The following is a 17,328-nucleotide window of genomic DNA, read 5'->3' on the forward strand; positions in this document are numbered from 1 at the left end:
TCCACTCCACTCATTATTTTATAGACTCTCTATCATATCTTTGAACAAACTTTGGCGCTGTATAGGCGGCATATAAGCAATTTAATAAAGATAAAGATAGAAGTTTCTGTGATAAAGATAGAAGTTTCTGTGATAATATAAAGATTACTTAACCTTGAAAGCAGCAGCTCAGAATCACCACCAGAAAAGCAATTGCAATCTTCATGGCTACAATACACGAAGGAATGCAGATATGAAAGGCTTACTCAGATCTCACATATATAGACTGTGAGTATCCCTCTCACTCCTGCTAGGATCACAGGTGCCAGCTCATCTTATGTCAACCCCTGTGAGATCTTGGCACTATCCAAGTGTCAAACCTTGTGCAGGTGCCAATATCCTACATCTGTTTACAACTTTCTGTGAGAAACGGACTGTTGCGTGTTTGTTACTAGTTAAAAGAAGGCCAAATGTTTAAGTCTATAATATATCTTGCCTTTATTTATGCATGAGCTAGATCAGTGTTTCCCAACTTCTTCAAGCCATGTACAGTGGGGGAAATAAGTATTTGATCCCTTGCTGATTTTGTAAGTTTGCCCACTGACAAAGACATGAGCAGCCCATAATTGAAGGGTAGGTTATTGGTAACAGTGAGAGATAGCACATCACAAATTAAATCCGGAAAATCACATTGTGGAAAGTATATGAATTTATTTGCATTCTGCAGAGGGAAATAAGTATTTGATCCCCCACCAACCAGTAAGAGATCTGGCCCCTACAGACCAGGTAGATGCTCCAAATCAACTCGTTACCTGCATGACAGACAGCTGTCGGCAATGGTCACCTGTATGAAAGACACCTGTCCACAGACTCAGTGAATCAGTCAGACTCTAACCTCTACAAAATGGCCAAGAGCAAGGAGCTGTCTAAGGATGTCAGGGACAAGATCATACACCTGCACAAGGCTGGAATGGGCTACAAAACCATCAGTAAGACGCTGGGCGAGAAGGAGACAACTGTTGGTGCCATAGTAAGAAAATGGAAGAAGTACAAAATGACTGTCAATCGACAAAGATCTGGGGCTCCACGCAAAATCTCACCTCGTGGGGTATCCTTGATCATGAGGAAGGTTAGAAATCAGCCTACAACTACAAGGGGGGAACTTGTCAATGATCTCAAGGCAGCTGGGACCACTGTCACCACGAAAACCATTGGTAACACATTACGACATAACGGATTGCAATCCTGCAGTGCCCGCAAGGTCCCCCTGCTCCGGAAGGCACATGTGACGGCCCGTCTGAAGTTTGCCAGTGAACACCTGGATGATGCCGAGAGTGATTGGGAGAAGGTGCTGTGGTCAGATGAGACAAAAATTGAGCTCTTTGGCATGAACTCAACTCGCCGTGTTTGGAGGAAGAGAAATGCTGCCTATGACCCAAAGAACACCGTCCCCACTGTCAAGCATGGAGGTGGAAATGTTATGTTTTGGGGGTGTTTCTCTGCTAAGGGCACAGGACTACTTCACCGCATCAATGGGAGAATGGATGGGGCCATGTACCGTACAATTCTGAGTGACAACCTCCTTCCCTCCGCCAGGGCCTTAAAAATGGGTCGTGGCTGGGTCTTCCAGCACGACAATGACCCAAAACATATAGCCAAGGCAACAAAGGAGTGGCTCAGGAAGAAGCACATTAGGGTCATGGAGTGGCCTAGCCAGTCACCAGACCTTAATCCCATTGAAAACTTATGGAGGGAGCTGAAGCTGCGAGTTGCCAAGCGACAGCCCAGAACTCTTAATGATTTAGAGATGATCTGCAAAGAGGAGTGGACCAAATTCCTCCTGACATGTGTGCAAACCTCATCATCAACTACAGAAGACGTCTGACCGCTGTGCTTGCCAACAAGGGTTTTGCCACCAAGTATTAGGTCTTGTTTGCCAGAGGGATCAAATACTTATTTCCCTCTGCAGAATGCAAATAAATTCATATACTTTCCACAATGTGATTTTCCGGATTTAATTTGTGATGTGCTATCTCTCACTGTTACCAATAACCTACCCTTCAATTATGGGCTGCTCATGTCTTTGTCAGTGGGCAAACTTACAAAATCAGCAAGGGATCAAATACTTATTTCCCCCACTGTATCTCCTACGTCAAATAAAGTTCAACTGAGTACCCCCGACCTCTGATCAGCTGAGATTTTGAAATGGACATTTTATTATTAAACAGTTAAATAACTCGGCATCATATATAACACACACGGGTTATTGGAAATAGCAAACAGAACAAGACACAGTTCACATATCTGTTATTTTCTTAGCCTCTGCATCAGATGAATCCAGAAACTGGTGGGTTGTCTCTACCTAGCAGGAAGTGGAGATAGAGAACACTGAAATGAAGGTGATGACCTTGGATATCCAGCTCCTTATCCCTTCAGTATATCTCTATCTCCAGCAGTGGTGGACGGTTTCCCTCCAGCTCCTGGATTCTCTTTAGTGGAGAGCTCCTGGGCTTGGCCAGTTGAGCCAGGGTGTGTGTGTGGCTGAAGATGCCAACTTTGTGGGCATATCTGGTTTCGGGTCCCTGCCTTACCCTGCTTTTCCCCTTCTCCTAGTGGTTTCCCATAGGGTTCCTAGTTGCTGCATTGCCTTCCTCACAAAGAAAAAAAAAGGAACCCTGTATTTGGAACTGCCTTCTGGTGAGACATTGGAGTGCTGTTTGGGCTCCTCCTGGGAGTCGCCGTCGAGTTCGGGAGTCCAGTGGTGAGTGCCATGCATTTTTTCCCTTTCTCCTCCCTTTGGCAGTCTGTGCGCTCAAACACAGAGGTAACCGCCATGGCGGCAGAAATGGGGAAGAAGTGTCCTCACAGCGGCAAGATGCACTCCGTAGCAGGTGTTTGTAGTGCTGGGTGTTTTAAGGGCCTGGGAGCTGAAAGCGCGGAGATGCCTGCCAATGAAGCTCTTCCCTGCATGGTGGATTTTGGCATGTTCGCCATTTTGACAGCTGCAATGGATGCGACTTCTGATTCCTCGCTGCTGCAGTTGGGGGGCCTCGGGCGTTCGTCTGCTCTTTCGAGTGGGACTGTTGGCAGCTGAAGCGTGTTAGTGGAGGTTGTCACAGGACTGGATACAGGAGCGGAATGAATCAGGGAGTTTTTCCTCTCCTAATTTTGTTCTGCTCATGCATCATGTTAAAGTGGTCCCATTCACCCCCATAGTATCTGCTGATGCCGCAGTTGGCCTCTGTTCCGGAGGGGCAGGTTCCTGTGTTGGGAGATGGTCAGCTGCCTGGTTCTAACCTTGGTGAGCTCCTCCAAGAAGTGCAGGATGACCCTTCGGCTGTATGCATTTTTCATCGGGATGAGCTGTCATCCCTGATTTCAGGTGCCTTGGAGGCTTTGAATATTGAGGATGCAGAGGCTATGTTGACCATGTCTGTCAATTTGAAAATGGCCAGCACTAGGAAACCATGTAAAGTTTTTCTGGTGCATGAGGCTATTCAGGAACTCATTATGGCCCAGCAGTCTGATCCAGATGGCGGCCTTAAGATGGTGAGGTCTATGTCCCATCTCTACCTGGTGGGTCCTGTACATCTTGAGAATTTTTCTCTACCTAAGGTTGAAGCGCTGGTGACAGCTGTCACCAAGAAGACCACTCTCCCGGTGGAGGGAGGGGCAGCATTGAGAAATATGCAAGACCGTCATCTTTAGGCTTCTTTAAAGTGCTCATTTGGGATCTCGGTGCTGGCTTTGCAGGTGCCCATTTGTAGCTTGTATGCGGCCAGGGTGTACCTCTCCTGGCTGCAGCAAGCGTTGGAGCTGGAGGAGGAGTCAGCCTACTTGTCCTCAGGCGCAGTTTCTCACATGGAATCTGGACTTGCCTATTTAGTAGATGCCCTCTATGATTTGGTATGGGCTTCTGCCAAACAAATGTCTCTGGCAGTGGCTTCCCATTGCTTGCTGTGGCTCCATCATTGGTCGGCGAACATTGCGTCTAAACAGCGACTCACTAAGCTGCCTTTTCAGGGGAAGCTGCTATTTGGTACAGATCTGGAGAAAATAATGAAGGATTTGGGGGATTCTAAATCCCAATGTCTTCCAGAAGATAAGCCTAAACCTTCTCCTAGGGCTGGTTCCTCGAAACCTCGGTTTCGTGAAACCCAGAGCTATCATCCAGTAATAGCTACTGTGGCTTTCCAGCATTCCAGGTTTCTGCAACAATAGTAGATGACAGCAGAAAAAGACCTGCACGGTCCATCCAGTCTGCCCAACAAGATAACTCATATGTGCTAATTTTTGTGTATACCCTACTTTGATTTGTACCTGTGTTCTTCAGGGCACAGACCGTATAAGTCTGCCCAGCACTATCCCCGCCTCCCAACCACCAGCCCCGCCTCCCAACCACCGGCTCTGGCACAGACCGTATAAGTCTGCCCAGCACTATCTCCGCCTCCCAACCACCCTCAGGGCACAGACCGTATAAGTCTGCCCAGCATTATCCCCGCCTCCCAACCACCAGCCCTGCCTCCCACCACCAGCTCTGGCACAGACCGTATAAGTCTGCCCAGCACTATCCCTGCCTCCCACCACCGGCTCTGGCACAGACCGTATGCCCAGCACTATCCCTGCCTCCCAACCACCAGTCCCACTTCCCACCACCGGCTCTGGCATAGACTGTATAAGTCTGCCCAACACTATCCCCGCCTCCCAACCACCAGTCCCGCCTCCCAATCTTGACTAAGCTCCTGAGGATCCATTCCTTCTGCACAGGATTCCTTTATGCTTATCCCATGCATGTTTGAATTCCGTTACCGTTTTCATTTCCACCATCATTTCTTCCTTTCATTTTGAGAAATGGCCATGGGGTGTTGACTCACTTTTCTGTGTCTCTGATAAGGGGTCGGCTGACCCTTTTCTTCAAAGAGTGGGCCAAGATTACTTCAGACCAGTGGGTCCTCGAACTTATCAGAGGTGGTTATAGGCTGGAGTTCTCCTGTAGAAGACGCCTTTTTAGAGTCTCAGTGTGCCATGACCACCAAGAGTGCAGAAGTGCTCGCCACGTTGCAGACTTCTGGAGATGGGCGCCATGGCACCCGTTCCACAGTCCGAGTTAGGCACATTGTGGTGCAGAGCTTAATCAGTCATCTCTTTGATCTGGTGGCGTTTGAGCTGGCATCAGAATCATTCCTTCAGATCTTCCACAAGTAGGGGACGCCAGAAATGAATCTGGTGGTGTCCAAGGCGAATGCCAAGGTAGACAGGTTCTTCAGTTGAAGAAATAAGCTTGGCTCCACAGGGTTGGATGCCCTGTTACAACCATGGTCATAGACGGAGTTGCTTTATGTATTTCCCCCAAGGCCCTTGATCGGGTGGGTGATTCACAGAATAGGTCATCAACGGGCTTGATCATTCTGGTGGCTCTGGATTGGCCGCACTGCGGACTTGGTGTGCCAATTGGTGGACACGCCCTTTCGGATATCGGTGTTGCCGGGTCTTCTGCATCAGGGTCCGTTGCGCATGGCAGATCCTTCCTTCTTTGGTCTTACGGCCAGGATCTTGAGAGGTCGAGATTGAGGAAAAAAGACTGTTCTGAAGCGGTTATAGCCACTTTGCTCTGGGCCTAAAAGCAATCCACCAGGGCATATACACCTGGGTGTGGCAAACGTTTAAGGTATGGTGTGCGGCTCACACTTGGTTACCCTTAAGGGCATCAGTGTCGCCGATGTTGGCCTTTTTGCAGGAGGGTCTGCAGAAGGGTTTGGCATACAACTCACTCTGGGTTCAAGTCGCGGCCTTAGCTTGTTTTCGTGGATGAGTGTCCGTGACTTCCCTGGTGGCCCATCCTGATATGGCGTGTTTCCTCCTTGGGGCACTTCATCTCCACCTGCCGCTTCGGGCTCCTTGTCTGGCTTAGAATTTGACTTTGGTCCTAAGGACTTTGCAGAAGGCGCCATTTGAGCCATTGCACATAGCGTCAGATAATAATCTTACTCTTAAGATGGTTTTCCTTGTGGCTGTGGCTATGGCTACGGCACATCGAATCTCTGCGCTCCAAGCATTGTCATGTTGGGATCCCTTTTATGCAGTTTTCAGTGTCAGACGTTACTCTGCGGACGGTGCCGTCATTTCTGCAAAAGGTCAAGTTAGCCTTTTATCTCAGTCAGCCTCTTTTTCTCTCTTCCTTTTGTCGGGAGGACTTTCTAGACTCCTTTGTCAAGCTGTGTCTGTTGGGTGTTCGTAGAGTTCTTTTATGGTGTTTGCAGATGTCTAATGACTTCCGTTGTTCCGATCATCTTTTTGTACTACTACTACTATTTAGCATTTCTATAGCGCTACAAGGCATACGCAGCGCTGCACAAACATAGAAGAAAGACAGTCCCTGCTCAAAGAGCTTACAATCTAATAGACAAAAAATAAATAAAGTAAGCAAATCAAATCAATTAATGTGAACGGGAAGGAAGAGAGGAGGGTAGGTGGAGGCGAGTGGTTACAAGTGGTTACGAGTCAAAAGCAATGTTAAAGAGGTGGGCTTTCAGTCTAGATTTAAAGGTGGCCAAGGATGGGGCAAGACGTAGGGGCTCAGGAAGTTTATTCCAGGCGTAGGGTGCAGCGAGACAGAAGGCGCGAAGTCTGGAGTTGGCAGTAGTGGAGAAGGGAACAGATAAGAAGGATTTATCCATGGAGCGGAGTGCATGGGAAGGGGTGTAGGGAAGGACGAGTGTGGAGAGATACTGGGGAGCAGCAGAGTGAATACATTTATAGGTTAGTAGAAGAAGTTTGAACAGGATGCGAAAACGGATAGGGAGCCAGTGAAGGGTCTTGAGGAGAGGGGTAGTATGAGTAAAGCGACCCTGGCGGAAGATGAGACGGGCAGCAGAGTTTTGAACCGACTGGAGAGGGGAGAGGTGACTAAGTGGGAGGCCAGCAAGAAGCAGATTGCAGTAGTCTAGACGAGAGGTGACAAGGGTGTGGATGAGGGTTTTGGTAGAGTGCTCGGAAAGAAAGGGGCGGATTTTACGGATGTTGTAAAGAAAGAAACGACAGGTCTTGGCGGTCTGCTGGATATGAGAAGAGAAGGAAAGAGAAGAGTCAAAGATGACCCCAAGGTTTCGAGCTGAGGAGACAGGGAGAATGAGAGAGCCATCAACAGAAATAGAAAACGGGGATATATCACATCCAAGGCGAGTACAGCTCGCTTGCTGAGAGAGGCGATTGAATCAGCATACATCCTATGGGGGGGTTGGTCTCCACCGGCAGGTTGTGAGCGCATTTGACATGAGTGCAGTTGGCTTTGTGGGCAGAGATGAGTATGTTTTCTTTAGGAGAGATTTGTTGGGCTGCCACTTCGGCTTCGCAACATTTGTTCCTGAAACACTACAGAACTGATGTGGTGGTGTGCGAGGACACACGGTTTGGATTGGCAGTTCTTTATTGGGGAGTGGCAGCTTCCCACCCACTTTGAGGGATTGATTTGATACATCCCGCCAGTTTCTAGATTCATCTGCTGTAGAAGCTAAGGAAGGAAAAATTACGACTTACCTGATAATTTCTTTCCTTTAGTTACAGCAGATGAATCCAGGATCCCTCCCATTCCTATCTGCTGCGTTTTCCATTTTTGTATTTCAGATGATGGTTTCTGATGCAGTGGTTCACAGAAATGAAGAAGTTACTGCTATAAGGTATATCTTTTCCTGTGGTTGGATGTTAAGTTTCATTTTGAGGAAGGTTTGCATGGTTTGTTTCTTATTCTGCTTTGTGATGGAACATATACTGAAGGGATAAGGAGCTGGACGTCCAGGGTCACTGCCTTCATTTCGGTGTTCTCTATCTCCACCTGCTGGTAAACGGATACAACCTACCAGTTTCTGGATTCATCTGCTGCAACTAAAGGAAAGAAAATTATTAGGTAAGTCGTAATTTTTCCATTTCAAACTGTTTGGCTCCCTGTCAGGTGGTATGTTCTTCTTACAAATTGCGTAAAAATGAACAATGAGCTTTACAGACAGTCTATTTATAAATAACAAACTATAGATCTCAACTGGAGGTAATCACCCTCTTCTAAAGTATATAGTTTAACAAAAAATAGTTTAACAAAAAATAGCTGGGGGCTTCTCGAGGCCTTTTCCTCCTAATGAATGATGAGTTTTCATGCTTTCTAGTGTAAATCCCCTTACTATTTTTGTTAGTCTATTTTTAAAGACAGGAGAAAAGAAAGTGGATAACTTGCCCATACTGACCAATCAAATTCCTTGTTACATTTTTCCGGGCAGCTTCTCTCCTTTTGTGAAGAACTTTGTGTGTGTGTGTTTTTGGAGGGGGGGGAGGTGTTGTTTTTTGGTTGGTTGATTTTCTTTTTAATAAATAGGCCCCAGTAAATCAAAGCACCATTCTATGCACACACCAAATGAAAACTTAAAAAAACCCAAACAAACAAAAAAACATTGTAATGACACAGAAATGCTAACCGTCTTCAGAACATACAAAGAAAGCAACTACAGTCACTTAAACTCAAAGTGTGGACTGTTATCTCTGTTAGCATACTTTGCTTAGAAAATTTGGAAATTAGTGCAGTTAGCATGATTGTTATATTTCATGTTCATGTCTAACACCAGCTTTTTGCAGATATACTTTCCAAAAACTGACATATTCTAATCATGACAGTGAAAATAAATTTATTTTTTTCTCTCTTTGTTGACCAGTCATTTTTCTAATCATATCAGTCCCAATCTTTGGTTTATGTATTCCTCTGTCAAGCCTCTCTTGCTGTTTCTCTAAAGCTGGGAGGAACCCTCCCCCACTCCGAGACATAGCATAAAAGGCTCAACAGCCCAATGTATCACCCCCAGATCAATAATAGGAGCTCAGAAGCTCCAATGTATCACCTCTGACCTCCAAAGAAACAGCAAGAGAAGCTCAGCGACTGTATTGTAAGCTCAGTGGGAGCTTACAGGTTTGGGCTGCCAGGCCCCTTTTGCTGTTTGTCTGAGGCTGGGAAGTTTCCACCCCTAGAATGAAGGGCTCAGCAGAGTCAACATATCACCTTCCATCCCCCCCCAGAAACAGCAAGAGGGCTTGGGAGCTCCAACATATCACCTCTCAACCTAAGAGCAATAACAAGCAACTCTTGAAAGCTCCATCATGTTACCTCTAAGTGGGAGCTTATAGATTGGGGCCACCGTGCCCCTCTTGCTGTTTCTCTGAGGGTGGGAGGATTCCCCCCTCTCCTAGGATTACCATATGGCTCCAGAAAAAGGACAGATTGGCTCAATCTGGGTTTTACTTCCATTGCTTTCAAATGAAGCAAAACCCGGACTGGATCAATGTGTCCTTCAAAAATAAGCTGGCTAGTATACCTGGTTAAATGGAGGTAAATTAGACTCAGGAATCTCTAAAATTTCTTGAAGATATCTCTTAATCATATCCATTGGCTTCACCATTTTAATTTTAGGAAAGTTTATAAATCTTATATTATTGTTTCTCAGATAGTTATCATATATCTATGTTTTCCTTCTTAAATTAGAAATGTCTTTTATCAATACTGACTGCAAATTATCCTTATCCACGACTTTTTTCTCGACAAATTCTATTTTTTCATTCAAAGATTTAACATCTGATTTTGATTTTAATAGTTTTTGATCTATTTTAGATACTTTCTCTTTCAAAAGGTTTACTTTCTGAGTTGAGGACAATATGAAGTGGGTTATTAAATCCCATAAAGAATTCAATGTTACTTCTGCTGGTTTCTCCATTATTTTAAGTGGTATATTTTCAACACTCTCTGGACGCTTTTCTGAATGCACAACTTGTTGCCCCACAGACACCCCAGCAGAGTCACTCACCTCAGATGGCCACAAAAGGCCTCCGGGTCCTCCCTCGGTCTGCACTGGAGCCTCCATCTTGGGTGCATCGCACTTTGGCAAAGTTCCCATTGATCCCTCGAGGGGTGAGCTAAACAACTGCGGCTGTGGGGGTGGGGTTTGCTGGTCAGGGTTCAGAGTAATATTGTGCCCCGAGTTGTTATGATTCTGCCGGTTTGGCTGAGGGGGAGGGGGGACGTCTCTTCTGATTGGCTGCCAGGGGTTGTGCTGACGTCAGGGGATAGTACTTTAGCCTGCAGCTGAAGAGTTTCTCTGCTTTTGCGTTACTTATCTGGTGGTAAAGGGAAAGCCTGATAGGTTTCTCTCAGAACGTGCTCTAGGTTCTGACAGGGATCTGTGTTGATTTAGAGTATTCTTTTCCTTCCCTCTGGGTTAGCTGCTGCTGTGTGTGTGTGTGTGTGTGTGTGTGTGTGTGTGTGCGCGTGTGTGCGCGCGTAGCTCTGTAATCAGGGTCAGCTGCTCGTTTGTTTAGTGGGGGCTGGGCATTGCTCAGCCTCTGGGGCTCTGGGCTGAGTGAGAGCTTCTCCTTTGTTTGTTTGTTTTAAGGATTTCTCTTCCCAGTGTCCTGGCCTGCTGGCTCAGTGAGTTTAACCCTTTGTGTACTGTGTGTATTGTATTCCTGCCTCTGCCAGTGTGTTTGTTTGGATGGGCCCCACTCCCTCTCGGGAGGGGAAGCATTCTCTCTGATTGTTTGTTGATTTATGGCACTCTCTCTCTGCTGGCTCTACAAGCTTAACCCTTTATGTTCTGTGTGCCTCTGTCTACAGTGGGTTTGAGGCAAAGGCTTTCTGCCTTCCTTTGTGTTTGGTTCCTCTGGCTTCTGCCTGGGGCTCCTACCCTGGTGGGGAGGGGGTTGCTGTGTTAGTTCCCCTGTCCTGCGCTAGTCCCCTGCGTGGGTGTGGCCCGCTCTGGTCCTTTGTTTCCCCCTCTGCCCTATTGCTGGTGTTCAGCGCGTGTCTGGCATCTTGGGGCCCTCTGGGTTCTTTCACCCCTCCCTGTGTGTGATTGGGTTCCAGTTCAGCCGTGAGGCTCGCACGAGTGGCTCTGTCTGCGTGGGTTCCGGTTCGGCCACGAGGCCCGCCTGTATGCCTATTTCCCTTCTTCCTGAGGGACTGGGGGGAGGGGTAGCTTAGGGGGTATTGTGTAGCTGGGGTGTGCGGTGGTGGGTCGGTCTCCCCTTGGCCTGGGTCGGCGCCCTGCTGGCCTCGGCCAGGGCCCAAGGGCTCACGACCAACCCAACGGATTACAGAACGCAAAAGCCATGAGCTCGACCGATCCATCCCCCATGCAGCTGCTCCAGCAATTGCATGCTCAGCTACAACAGGTATCGGGAGTCGTGAACGCACTGTCTCAACGGGTAGACTCGCTGACTGTCACGGGGGCTGCGGAGGTCCCACCAGCAGCTACTCCACCTAGTTCCCACGCATGTGGCCGAGGGATTCGGGTGGCTACGCCCCCGAGGTACGAGGGCGACAGTAAGACCTGCTGGGGGTTCCTCAATCAATGCCAAATTGTCTTCGAGTTGCAGGCCCGGGATTTTCCTTCGGATCGGGCGAAGGTGGCTTATATTATCTCTCTACTGGCAGGCCCCGCTCTGGCCTTGGCCTCGCCCTTATGGGAGAAGAAGGATCCCCTCCTGGATAATTTGGCAGAGTTTTTGAAACAATTTCGGCTCATCTTTGAGGAACCCGGGAAGCCCTCCTCGGCGGCGACTCAGCTGTTGAACCTACATCAGGGGCGACTCACTCTGGGTGAGTACGCCATCCAGTTTCGGACTTTGGCCGCAGAGCTAGGTTGGGATAACCCAAGCCTGACTGCGGTATTTTGGCATGGTGTCTCGGCCAACATTAAGGACGAACTCACAGGCCGGGAGCTGCCCTCAGATCTGAATGACCTCATCCGTCTCTGTACCCAGGTGGACATCCGGTTCAGGGAGCGGGCCTGTGAACGTCGCGCTGGTCAGCAGGTTGCAGGGGCTAACTCGAGGAGCTCGCACAAGAGCCCTGCTTCCCCGTCGCTGGGTGTGCCCGATGGGTCTGAACCTATGCAGGTTGACCGGGCGGCCCAGGAGAGACAGCGGAGACGCTCTAAGGGGCTGTGCCTGCATTGTGGAGTGAAAGGGCACTTTGTCCGTGAGTGCCCGAAGAGAAAGAAGTCGGGAAACCAGCAGCCCTGATACCGGCTAGGGAGACCGGGTCAGGGCCAAAGTCCTTCTCCCCTTGGATGCAGGTTTTGGTGCCAGTTCTACTGGCGATTAAGGATACCCCTTGTTTTGAGGCGCTAGTTGACTCGGGGGCGGGAGGCAACTTTATCAGCGCGGACCTGGTGCGGGTTCATCAAATTCCTACGATGGAGTTACCTCAGCCCATCACCGTCTCAGCGGCTTGGGGACTGGTTCGGGGAGTTCTCCGCTCTAGAACCGTGCCTATGACCATACGGGTAGGAGTCTTACACAAAGAAGTTATCTCCTTCTACGTCCTTCCGTCGGCCACTGAGGCCATAATCCTGGGATTACCCTGGCTTCAAATGATAATTCGAACAAGGTGCAGTGCGCTGTAGTAAAACGTATGAAACAATACAAAATAGACACTACAGCCTAAATAATTAGTGTTGTGTTGGTGTTAACAGAGAAGGAAGACGGCGTTTAACACCCGCGACGGGCATTACGAATATCTGGTAATGCCCTTTGGACTTGCTAATGCTCCAGCCGTCTTCCAAGCCTTCATGAATGACATCTTCAGGGATCTCCTGTATAAGTTTGTGATGGTCTACTTGGACGATATTTTGATTTTTTCAAGGGCTGAGGAAGAGCACCAGGAGCACCTGAAGACCGTATTGCAGCGGTTGAGGGAGAACCACCTCTATGTGAAATTGGAAAAATGTGAATTCCATCGCTCCGAACTGCTCTTCCTGGGGTACATCATTTCTAACCACGGGCTGCGTATGGACCCCAGTAAGCTGACAGCCATCCTGCACTGGCAGCAACCTACGGGGCGTAAGGCTCTACAGCGCTTCTTAGGTTTTGCCAACTACTATAGGCAGTTTATTTGGAATTACTCGTCCCTGACTGCCCCTCTTACTGCCTTGACTAAGAAGAACGCTGACGCTCGCAACTGGTCGCCTGAGGCGTGTCAGGCCTTTGAGAATCTGAAACAGGCATTTGTTGGAGCTCCAGTGTTGCGCCATCCCAACCCGACAAATAAATTTTTCGTGGAAGTGGATGCATCATCGGTTGGCGTAGGAGCAGTGCTGTCCCAGGCCCACCCCAGTGGGAAACTTCTCCCATGTGCATTCTTCTCTAAAACGTATACCCCTGCCGAGAAGAATTATGCCATCGGGGATCAGGAGCTATTAGCCATTAAATTGGCCCTGGAAGAATGGCGTCATCTGCTGGAAGGGGCGCAGGAGCCCTTCACGGTGTTCACGGACCATAAAAACCTGACTTATTTACGAGAAGCGAGAAGGCTGAATCCTCGCCAGGCCCGGTGGGCACTATTCTTCTCCCGCTTTGATTTCATTCTGACCTATCGTCCAGCGGAGAAGAACATCAAGGCAGATGCCCTCTCCAGGTCCATGGAGGCTGACCTGGAGGAAGAACCCCTGCAGTATGTAATTAAACCTGATGTCATTGTGCCCGCGATGACGCTAGCAGTACCTGCAGGTATGACCTTTGTGCCACCCCGGCTGAGAGAAAAGACACTCCAATGGGGGCATGCCTCTCGAATGGCAGGACATCCCGGGATCCTGGGAACCAAGCGGTTCATCTCCCAGCAGTATTGGTGGCCTTCACTTGATCGGGATGTGCAGGAGTTTGTGGCTGCGTGTCCTGAGTGCGCCCAGCATAAGGCTGACCGTCGGAGACCCCAGGGGTTGCTGATGCCTTTACCGGTACCTGAGAGACCGTGGACCCACATTGCCATGGACTTTGTTACGGATCTGCCTAACTCTGAAGGGCACACAGTTGTCTTGGTAGTGGTGGACCGGTTTTCTAAAATGGCCCACTTCATACCCATGCCTACCCTTCCTTCGGCGGTGAAGCTGGCACAGTATTTCATCAGCTCTATTTTTCGTCTCCATGGTCTGCCAGAATCTATTACCTCTGATCGAGGAGTACAGTTTGTCTCAAAGTTCTGGAGAGCCCTGAATCGGGCCCTTGAAGTAAAGCTGAACTTTTCGTCGGGATATCACCCACAATCCAATGGCCAAACAGAACGAGTGAACCAATGCTTGAAGCAGTTCCTACGGATGTATGTCAATGAGCACCACAACAACTGGAGTCAGCTGCTGCCTTGGGCAGAATTCGCTCATAACAACCGAGTGAGCTCGGCCACGGGCGCGTCGCCCTTTTACATCGTATATGGACGACACCCGCGGATACCAGCCCCCTTGAAAACCAACTTGGATGTCCCGGCAGCGGTTGATGCGGTGACCTCGCTCCAAGCAATTTGGTCATCAGTTCAGAAAGCACTGCGAGTGACCTCCACTCGTATGAAACGCCAAGCGGATCGGTCTCGCAGAGTGGAACCGCACTTCCAGCCTGGCGACTTGGTGTGGTTGTCCACGCGTAATCTTCGTCTGAAGATTCCCTCCTCCCGCTTTGCACCTCGATTTGTGGGCCCATATCCCATTGTGAGGCAAGTGAATCGGGTCTGTTACCAGCTAAAGTTACCACCTACATTACGGGTACATAACACCTTTCATGTGTCCTTGCTGAAGCCTGTGATTCTGAGAAAAGGGGCTTTGCCCGCGTTGCCTGCTAGTCCAGCCATCTCAGCCTCCCAGGGGGAATACGAAGTCCGGGATGTCTTGGATGCAAGGCGCTTCCGGGGACATCTCCAGTATCTCATTGCGTGGATGGGATATGGACCGGCAGACAATTCCTGGGAGGACGCTACTCATGTCCACGCGCCAATCCTAGTCAGACGGTTCCATCGCCTTTTCCCTCACAAACCTAAACCTCGTGGACGGGGTAGGGGGGGCCCTTGAAGGGGGGGTGATGTTATGATTCTGCCGGTTTGGCTGAGGGGGAGGGGGGACGTCTCTTCTGATTGGCTGCCAGGGGTTGTGCTGACGTCAGGGGATAGTACTTTAGCCTGCAGCTGAAGAGTTTCTCTGCTTTTGCGTTACTTATCTGGTGGTAACAGGAAAGCCTGATAGGTTTCTCTCAGAACGTGCTCTAGGTTCTGACAGGGATCTGTGTTGATTTAGAGTATTCTTTTCCTTCCCTCTGGGTTAGCTGCTGCTGTGTGTGTGTGTGTGTGTGCGTAGCTCTGTAATCAGGGTCAGCTGCTCGTTTGTTTAGTGGGGGCTGGGCATTGCTCAGCCTCCGGGGCTCTGGGCTGAGTGAGAGCGTTCTCCTTTGTTTGTTTGTTTTAAGGATTTCTCTTCCCAGTGTCCTGGCCTGCTGGCTCAGTGAGTTTAACCCTTTGTGTACTGTGTGTATTGTATTCCTGCCTCTGCCAGTGTGTTTGTTTGGATGGGCCCCACTCCCTCTAGGGAGGGGAAGCATTCTCTCTGATTGTTTGTTGATTTATGGCACTCTCTCTCTGCTGGCTCTACAAGCTTAACCCTTTATGTTCTGTGTGCCTCTGTCTACAGTGGGTTTGAGGCAAAGGCTTTCTGCCTTCCTTTGTGTTTGGTTCCTCTGGCTTCTGCCTGGGGCTCCTACCCTGGTGGGGAGGGGGTTGCTGTGTTAGTTCCCCTGTCCTGCGCTAGTCCCCTGCTTGGGCGTGGCCCGCTCTGGTCCTTTGTTTCCCCCTCTGCCCTATTGCTGGTGTTCAGCGCGTGTCTGGCATCTTGGGGCCCTCTGGGTTCTTTCACCCCTCCCTGTGTGTGATTGGGTTCCAGTTCAGCCGTGAGGCTCGCACGAGTGGCTCTGTCTGCGTGGGTTCCGGTTCGGCCGCGAGGCCCGCCTGTATGCCTATTTCCCTTCTTCCTGAGGGACTGGGGGGAGGGGTAGCTTAGGGGGTATTGTGTAGCTGGGGTGTGCGGTGGTAGGTCGGTCTCCCCTTGGCCTGGGTCGGCGCCCTGCTGGCCTCGGCCAGGGCCCAAGGGCTCACGACCAACCCACCGGATTACACGAGTACGCAGAAGTTTCTTGTTTTTCACCGGCGCCTTCTAGGGGTCCGCTCCTGACTGGTAAGCTCTGTCCTGGGATGCCTACAAATCGGTCCATTGGACCTGAAGGTAATCGGGCAGGTGTCTGCGGTGCTTGGGCAGACGCACTCCCTCGTCTTTTTGGCATCTTCGAAATTAAAAAATGTAAGCGTCTCTACCTCCTAGGCGTAGCAGCGGCCATCTTGGTCCGGCTCGATTCCTTATTTGCAATTTATATCCATTACAAAGGAAAGAAATCAGGAAAGCACAAATACACAATTTCAAAATATACCATACCCATTACAGATTCAAGTCCACATCAAGAAGCAGAGAACTTAGTTAGCCACTTTACAAAATTATGAAGAAATTTAAACACTTACAGCAGTGAAGAAAAAACATAAACCCCGATAAACCCACTAATTCAAAACATTCAAAGAATCACCAACCATTTTAGATTACAAAAAAGTCTGTAAATGAGCAAGATGCAAATAAATATATGGATGAGTTTCATAACTGAACAGACATTTGCAAGGAAATTTCAAAAAGAAAATGCCACCTGCAGCCAAAACTCTAGGTTTAAGCTGTAGGAAGTCCCTACGCCTTAATTGAATTGGTCTGGCCACATCAGGAAACATCAATACCAATTGTCCACAAAAAGATATTTTTTTCTTCTGGAAATAAACTTTCAATAACATTTTCTTTTTCACAGAACTGAGTACCACTAACAGAGTAGCTCTCTTAGTGTCAAGAGTCTAGGAAGATGAGCCCTTGGGCTGGCACCGGGCTGCCAATCCGAAGGTCAGGGGGGACCCGATGGGCAGCAGACAAGTCACTCCTTAACTGGAGGAGTCCAACAGATGGCTCTGAAAAGAGTACTTAGGGGCAGTACCTGGGATGGCTCTGAAAAAAGCCCTGGAAGCAGGCCCAGAAGAACCAGGACCTGGGATGGCTCTGAAAAGTGTCCTTGGGGGCAGTGGCGTATCAAGGGGGGGGGGGGGGGGGGCGGTGGGGGCGGTCCGCCCCGGGTGTCGGCGGGTGGGGGGGTGCTTCGTCGTCTCCTGCTACCACCCTGCGTTTTTTTTTTAAAATCCATGCAGCGACGCAGGCAGCGCCTCGTGTCTGCCCTGCTGTGTGCTGTCAAAAAAGAAAATCGCTTCGCCGGCGTTGGGCCGTCTCTCGCTATGTCCCGCCCACTTTTGAGGTAACTTCCTATTTCCTCGAGGGCGGGACATAGCGAGAGAAGGCCCGACACCGGTGAAGCGATTTTCTTTTTTGACAGCACACAGCAGGGCAGACACGAGGCGCTGCCTGCGTCGCTGCATGGATTAAAAAAAAAACGCAGGATGGTGGCAGGAGAAGAGGGCTCTGTCGCTCTCCA

General features: G+C 49.3%; 1 protein-coding gene across 1 annotated transcript in view; it reads right to left on the minus strand.

Annotated features, from left to right (window-relative positions):
- Positions 1-272, minus strand: part of LOC115482132 (glycine-rich cell wall structural protein-like) — a gene marked incomplete in the record, with an annotated part of 302,370 nt that extends 302,098 nt beyond the window's left edge. The window contains 1 exon segment of the mRNA XM_030221707.1: positions 154-272. Within this exon segment, the coding sequence (XP_030077567.1) occupies positions 154-205 (52 nt within the window).
- Positions 273-17,328: the final 17,056 nt, after the last annotated feature.

This window comes from Microcaecilia unicolor, chromosome 1, assembly GCF_901765095.1.
Source record: "Microcaecilia unicolor chromosome 1, aMicUni1.1, whole genome shotgun sequence".
Taxonomy (NCBI): domain Eukaryota; kingdom Metazoa; phylum Chordata; class Amphibia; order Gymnophiona; family Siphonopidae; genus Microcaecilia; species Microcaecilia unicolor.